We start from the raw sequence: 8,156 nt of genomic DNA, 5'->3' as shown, positions 1-8,156 counted from the left end.
GCGCTACCAAAGGTTTCACGACGCCGCGGATTGCTTGGCTCAAGCAACCAAAGAGCAGACACCAGACGACAATAGGCATAGCAGACGACAAGCGAGGGTTTTGGTGACGTGATGCGCGCGATGAACACATAGCCTCGTTGCAAACAAACTGCGCATGCGTGCGAAGTTACCCGAAACGCTGACATGCTGTTCCCGCGTATGGAATGAAATGGTCCCGTGTACACCCCAACTGTGGTCAAGATAGCACTTCGATAACGCCGGATGTTTTCTTTCCACGAGCTTTTTGGCTTGCGTTTGCGATGTTCGGTTCGGTGCGTTTCTGTGCACATTTTATGGATATTTTCTGTTCATTTGTTTCTTTATAGGAAATGCATTGTGGCGGGAACAGCTTCTTATCTTGTCCCCCTCCCTTCCTAACTAAAGACGGTTGGCATCTTGGCAGCTTGTGTGCGATTAACTCTCTAGGAGAGACGATGTTTTTTTTTTTAAACAATAGTCTGCTGGTTAATAGAAACAAAAATTGTGACTGGTTGATTGTGGGGTTTAACGCGCCGACGATTCACAGGTGATGAGGCGCGGTGAGGGCTCCGGATTAATTGTGACCACCTGAGGATCTTTAAAGTGCGCTGAGACGTCGTACACACGGGCGCTTTTGCTTATCGCTTCCATCAGAAAGCCGGCCCCGTGGCCGGGACTGGAACCCGCGTCCTCGTGCTCACCCGCAGAAGAAACAAAACTTCTGTACATGACCATCCGTGCAACTCAATACGACCTTCCAAACAAAAACTCTGAATTTTCGCAGCGCATAATCATTAGGCTTTCATGGCTGCGGAAATCAGCAAAACGTCGGCTTTTTTGAAAGATTTCAGGTTCTCACCACTAATGTCGCAAAAATGGTTCACGGGGTGTGAATTACCGCCCTCCGCCTTCCTGCAGGGAGTAGAGAACCGAAGTGTACGCAATTGGTCTAAAAGAATTTCTGCGCTGCTCAAGTTTACTGGTGAGCGTACGTTTATTGCCAAAGCCCGGAACAAAGCATCTTGGCCATCCCGTTGTTATTCAGACGGTATAACCAGGCGTACTCTCCTAGAAGTGTAATATACTCTCCTAGACAACTCTCCTAGAAGTGTAATATAGTTACCATCTGCTTGTGCAACGAGGGTACACGCCGAAGATTGCCCCAGAACAGTGTAGATCCAGGGGTGCATGTTTGATTGCTCTGAGCGGGAGTAGGAATTACGTTTTAGTCAGTTTCAAATCAAATTACGAAAGGTTGAAATTATTGACTGAATAACATAGACACATAACAGGAATATTTTACAGTAACAGCTCTACTACGCTAGATTTTACAAAGTTATTCACTTCGCCGCAAGTGACCTTCAGTCGCCGGTATGGAAGCTCCGGCTTTATTATTGCTTCGCTCGGAAAGACACTTCGCCGGCGGGGTGTCACGTCACCAGGCGATGGTGGGCAGGCTGCTTCGCCTGCGCTTTACCGCTCGGCGCCGGCTGGGCAGTCTGTGCGTGTGCTTGAGCATATGCGGATAACGTGACTAGGCGAGGGTTTGGCGGCTGCTTCGCCGCCGTTTGGCTCTTAGTCTCGTCATCTGTGAGACGCCGGCTGGTTTATGCGTGCACTCCTTTCAGTGCAAAATAAAGGCTGAATCCAACGGTCCAGTAGAAGTAGCCAGACGACGGGCTGCGATATGTCCAGCAAAGACAAACTCTTACAGTGCGAATAACCTCTGTTTCGCTACTGATAAGTGCTAAACCTGCGCCATTTTTTAAATTGGGTATTGATTAGACATAAAATTTGTACAGCACAGAAATAAGAAACAACCGGAGCCCTTCCGTCATGTGAAAACAAAGATCCAGCGAAGCTAGCGCTCTAGTGGTGTCTTGCTACGTTGAGGTGTGCGACTCGAGCGCTGCTTGTAGGCGCGCCACTAAAGTCCCCCTAGCGGCCAGTTTAGACAGCAGCCGCGGATGTCTCCGTCCCGCTCCCCTTGGTCGCCGCTGCGTTTCACGAATTGAGATTTACAGATTGTGGGCGTTGGAAATCCTTGTTTATGCGGAGCCGTCACTCTGTTCGAAAATAGGGTGTGTTTACGAGATTGTCGATTTTTCTGACGCAATCTTAGTGTGGTACATTCGGCCTGCATAAGCGGCAGGTCTGTGTCACGGGCCGGCGTGGCCGAACCGGGGTATGCATGGAGCTGATAGTAGTTGCACTGCCCTGAAATTTACTAATAGTGTCTCAGTAACCAGCGTTTCCGGAGATGTTCATGCTACGGCTATACACTACGATGTAAATCTGCTTTGTGCGCTTACATAACTAGCGGAGCACTCATACGTGACAGCACGCCAGTTACGCTTGCCAATCGCAAACCTCAAATATTGATCACCACCATTTACAAGCCAGTGTGTCTAGATTTCGCGAAAATTCAACAAAGGTACGGTGGATAATGCAGAATTACACTGGGAATCAGCACACGAGAAAGGGTCGTCTTGTCATGAGGTGAGCGCCCGCAAAAATTCATCTGCTACAGCTATCATCGGCGAGAAGCGCGGAGACGGTGTTAGAATATAATACGCTTCCGGGACTATACGCTTCTCCGAAACAGCGTCATATGGCACAAGGAGCCTGCCGAATAAATCAGAAACTGAAATACGAGGGCCTTATCTGATAGAACACTCTTCTAATGTCACCTTTCATCGCTGTGAACTGCCTACCCTGTATACGTCCGAAAATGCGTCCGCCGAACGATCAGTAGTTTGTTGAAGTCGAAGCAAAAAATGAAAGTAAACGCGAGATTTGTGTGTGTGATTACTAAAACGCCCATTGCTTGATTTTGCTCCGCATTTGTACACAGCATCCCTCTCCCCTCCCCACGCCCATGTATAGGGAAATACCACTGCATTTCGCGTCTAGTTGGTCTGGTGATCCCACCTGGCTTAAGTTTCGACGAACGTCTTTAGCATGTTGGAAGCGTCACTGGTTTTTTTTTTTTTCATTCTCGTTGGAGCTATTCTGTTTCTTCCGAACTTGCACAGCATTTATTTATCCGTGGTTTCATTAACTTGTCTTGGTTCTTGCTACAAGGCATAAGTGGGGACATATTTAACGATCGACAGCCTTGGAATATATTTAATATTTCGCATGGCCTATATTCTTATAAAAGGCATAATTTATTGTCCGGGATTGGGAATCTCATTCCCGAAACATGTTTTTCTGCGACGTATATATTCGAAACGAGGCCGTATTCCTAGTCCGCGCTGCAAAACGAAACCAACCTCTCCTGTGCCAGTATCAGGTCTAAACGAGGCGACAGTAGAATACCCTTGTGCATGACGCATTCGGAGGTGGCAGTGGTGATGTGCTGCTGCCGTCACCGATGCCCGCAAGAGCAGTGACGAAGCGCGCATAACCGCATCTCCCGGTAGCTCTTGTTGGCGTTCGAGCACTCTAAGAAGACGCAGCTGCTTTTTAAGTGACCTAAACATACTCTTGGGTTATAGACGTCACTATAACAAGTTTGTTAGGGGTGGAAAGGCGAAAAGAAGCGACACAGAGCCAAAACACTGCACGAGCCCCTCTGAGCCACGCAGCGCGCGTTCCGTAAACGCCGCGGAGAAGCGGCGGCAGATGGCGCAGCGATCGCGAAGCTTGATGGGTATAGTTATATTGGAGATCTGCTACGCTGAATTAAAAGGACAGTGCGTGATCTCTGTACCACATATCTCTACCCACGCGATTTGTGGGTAGAGCGGGTAGAGATAATGATGCATTATTGCAAGGCTACGCCAATCACGGCAGAGGCTCTATTGCGCAATACAGGTGGACGTCGGAAAGTGCGCAGCTTTGCGAAATGTCCGGACGAAGAGAGACGCTCGCATGGGGAGCTGCATACGCGACCAGGGGAACAGTTAGCGGCGGTGAATACGAGTATAAAGTGGGGCAGTAACCATACACCCTCCGTAGATGGCCATCATCAACTGGGCAACAGACAATGTGGAAAAACCAGCTTAGAATGACAGATATAACACCTATCTCCTACCAGTCGGCTTCGCCGCTAAAGATAATGGAATTGTCGCACAGAGATTTTTTTTCATGGGCAATATAAGCCCCGTTACATAAAAATATGGAGGCGCTCTCTGACGCCAGGACCTCTGACGGCTCTCTTTCTCTGACGTCAAATCAGATACCAAATCATGCCTGTCTGACGTCAAATCAGACGTCAGACAGGCATGACAGGCACTCGGTTGTGCGGTTGTGCTCGGTTGTGCGGTTGTGCGGCTTCTAAAACCAGCCGGCACTGAAGAGAGAATAAATTGATACAATAATTACGAGGGGTGGGGGGGCTCAAATCTTGTTAACAACTGAAAAGAATAAACAAATTTTGACTTTCGGGTTATCTACTATTGAACCTCCTGTTTACATTTGCGACCAGCAACCGGGGAAGCACGCTGCGAAACTTGTTCGTACTGTTGAAATCGCTGATTGCTCTGGTTGGACTTTCCGTTGAAAGGTTCTGCCTCCCAAGCAACAGGCACGTGCCACTAACTTCTTGAAGTATGCTTTCACCCTACTCACTAGATATGATTTTTCGTTGGGCCATTGCCCTCCAAGACTTCTGGCTGTCAATTTACGATGACCCCACAGCTCAGCGTCCTCATTTTTGCAAGGTGTACGATCGAGTGAATACCCTTTCCTTGTATCCGGGCTTTTGAAATAGCGTTGCCAGATGTCTTGTATCCTGTGCGTCCTGCCAACATTCCAAACGCTCAAAGATTCTTTATGCAGGGTCACTGAAACTTCTCACGTACCCTCCGCTTCGTTCCGTGTATTCGGCAATGGTCACTAAGCCCCTGCGTGCCAGCGCGCCATCGCTGTCGCTGTGGTGTTTTTGTGAGTGTTCCCTTCGAACACACCCTAATGCATGCGCACGTTTTCATGCTTATTGTATATTTACGTTTATAATTCACCAGCCAGACTTGTCGTTGTGCCCTTTTAGAAGTAAGGAAGAACACTTCAGGTCGTTATATCTTCGGTGTTGATTCCTCTTCTGCTGTAGCTATCTCACCGCAGGGCTCCGGTCGGGAGCAATATGTCCATAAAATTAGGCGGATAATGGTTGCAACAGAACAAAATTTATTTTTCGAGGTTAAGCCTGTGAAGTTTGATCCAAATGCCGTCTTTTGGTACCGCCAGGATTGACTGTGTAATGAGCTCCAGGTCAGGCTGTAACGAAACGAAGAACGTGTGAGATATAATTTCGCGCGAGAAAACGTTCTCCAATCCGCGTTTACCATCCGCGGGGAGGTAAACCTTTCTCCAAACTAAAGAGTTTGCTGTAAACGTATGTGCAGATTGCACGCAACAGGAAAAATAGAAACATAACGCAGTGTAAAATAAACCCCTTCAATAGTTATCCCTGCGTTGTACTTGCAAACTCATAGGTAATATGTGACTTTAGAAAAAGTTGAATGACCTTTAAATACGGGATCATTGGCGGTGATGGCGTGTTTGTATATACGACGTATAAAAGCACAATATCCTCGCAAGGCTACGGGTGTTACAACGATACGAACGATGAGTGGAGCAATACTTTTATTTATTTAATAACAATAAGTGAAGAATAAAAACATGCACTGAAAATGTGGCTAAGATTTTGTTATTCTCTCTGTAAAACTTAACCGAATCAATTTGTCTGCTTATAGGCTTTGCTTGCCTGCCTAGACATTTTTTTTCGGACGGACAGTGGAGGGAAACATACGAGACCATCTGGATTAGCTGGATTACTGGGAGCAGGGAGAATTAATCGAATGTGCAGAACGAAGGGAACGGTAAGCTCAAAATATACAATGCATATCAACAATTTTATTCGAATGAATAACTAGGTGCCCGTGTATTAAAACTGATTGATTGATTGATTGATTGATTGATTGATTGATTGATTGATTGATTGATTGATTGATTGATTGATTGACTGATTGATTGTGGTGTTTAACGCGCCGACGCAACGCAGGCGATGAGGCGCGCCGTAGTGGAGGGATCCAAATTTATTTTGACCACCTAGGGATTTTTAACGGTGTATTAAAACTGTTCTCACAGGAAGGTCTAACTAGCTCAGCCAGAAGGAAGAGGAAGAACACTTCTGGCGTCTCTTGTTGATTATCCATATTTAAAGGGGCCCGATTGTCGAATTGAATTTTTGGGTTCGTCGGCTACATCCGGGCAATCCGTCTTAGCTTTCAAGAGTATTTCGCTAGCGTAAATCTTTCAGGGAGCGTGTTAAAATGCGCCGTTCGGGCGGATACGAGAGTCTGTGAGCCGCACACAGAATTGACCATGTTGTAACTGCACCTCACAGAATGTTGCGCTATGATTCACCAAGCTGAACGCCAGTGTATGCCCACAGAGCGCTTGCGCAGTTACTTAATTGTCTTCCGTCTTTGTTTATCAACCATCCCACTTATTTAAATCAATCGTGAGACTTTACGCAGTCACAACCTCGGCTTCTTATGCAAAGTTTAATACTGCTTTCTATATACTTCTTGGTTATCATCCGCTCAACATTTTTATTCTTTCACAATATTTGTAGCTTTTACTACGATCAGTAAACGCGGTGGGTGTGGACCTTCATGCGCTGCTCTTTCTCCCCCTTTTCTAACACTTGGAAACTACGTGGTTCCTTTACCTTTGAAAAAAATATTTGACCTGATGTAGGCTTTCCTGATTATTTGCTACTGCGTTGATACCCATTGATTGATTCTTAGTGCGTTTAGCCTATTATTCTAGTAATATGATTTGAGAATGGGCTGCCTCCACAAAGTTATTGCCCCACTCGAGATTTCTCCATGCCGTTTGTATTGAATGACGACAAGCAGTCTGTGGGATTTGAGGGATAACACAAATGCCCACACACTTGACCGCATTAGGTAAAACGAAGGATTATCATCCTGGTATTGGATAGCTCTAGGACTTCGAACAGGAAAAACAGAATACCTCGCCGCGATGGTTTTCTACCCTGTTTTTTTTTTCAGGGACATTGAACAGTTAGTATACCTGTTGGCTGGGGCCAAGTGTGATTTTGAAATGTCGTAGCACTTGCGTCGTGACTGATGCGAGCTGCAAGAGGCCATAGCGGTAGCCAATGCACATGCGACGACCGAGTCCGAAAGGCTGGTAGGCGGTGGGGTTCACGAGGTGCTTGTTCTCCGCACTGAACCTAAGGAAACAAATTCATTGATAAGCTTTAGTCTGTTTATGTGCGACATTGCGAAATCAGTCTTTTTTTTTCAAACTTTATGTTAATGGCATGTATGCCGTATGTCGTGTTCGGTTACAACGGTGTCAAAAGGATATCGGCCAGGATGTGGGCTCTTTGCTCCGTTAATATTCCAGTGATATCGGCTACGGTTGGCTTTACCTACAGTGATTGGATACATCTGTGCTCACCGTAAGGCGTTTTTCGGAACTCTTGCTAGTTCTTCTGCGGCCTACTTATGGGGGCATCCAAGTTTGGCAGCGGCCTCTGATAGGGAGGCTTCGAAGTGAATCGCAATAAAGAAAGCCTCGGCAGCACAGACGTTTCCAGTGGTGCGATTATGTCTTCTTCTTACCGTTACCATGACCCGTTTTAAATTCTCTTGATTTTTTTCTCTGAGTAACTAAACAGGGCTTTTGCATGACGCACACAGTCCTGCGCAAACAAATGGAGTACAGTATTACTTCACTTCATTAGCACTGCGCATGCGCCGTACGCAACGTCGCTTTTGCGTTTATTGAGCGCAAGATGACCATACGCAATCTCAGTAACACAGGGCGCGTACGATGAGACATTACCGTACACCTTTGTGTACAACATGGTAGCAGGTAGAGAGGGGCTTGCTCAAGCTTACGCTTTTCCATTGACTTTAATGTGTATCCTACAAGCAAGTGTTTGCCGCCTCTTTTTTTTTTTTAAATGCGGCACGTGATTTGCACGTCGCTCTCGCGGGGCGCGAAACCAACGAGACGTGGCAGCTAGCTGGCCGACCAAATTTCCTGCCACCAGTCTATCGGCCAAAGCTGTGGTGCGTTGGGCTCGATTCGATTAACTGTTCGATGCATAGACGAATACTACGTCTTGCTTTTGTGGGAAGACTGCGTTC

The 8,156-nt window shown here is 46.7% G+C and overlaps 1 protein-coding gene across 1 annotated transcript in view; it reads right to left on the bottom strand.

The window, feature by feature from the left end:
- Positions 1-5,134: 5,134 nt before the first annotated feature.
- LOC144138340 (cytochrome P450 3A7-like) overlaps positions 5,135-8,156 on the bottom strand; it is a 46,184-nt gene continuing 43,162 nt past the window's right edge. The window contains exons 13-14 of the mRNA XM_077670574.1: positions 7,069-7,231; positions 5,135-5,241 (exon numbers count right to left, since the gene is read on the bottom strand). Coding sequence (XP_077526700.1) covers positions 5,152-5,241; positions 7,069-7,231 — 253 coding nt within the window. The 3' untranslated portion in view covers positions 5,135-5,151. The remainder of the gene's footprint in view (positions 5,242-7,068; positions 7,232-8,156) is intronic.

The sequence above is a fragment of the Haemaphysalis longicornis genome, unplaced genomic scaffold, assembly GCF_048455015.1.
Source record: "Haemaphysalis longicornis isolate Haplotype H1 unplaced genomic scaffold, Haemaphysalis longicornis Haplotype H1 scaffold_5, whole genome shotgun sequence".
Lineage (NCBI taxonomy): Eukaryota > Metazoa > Arthropoda > Arachnida > Ixodida > Ixodidae > Haemaphysalis > Haemaphysalis longicornis.
This window is presented reverse-complemented; position numbering and strand designations above follow the sequence as displayed.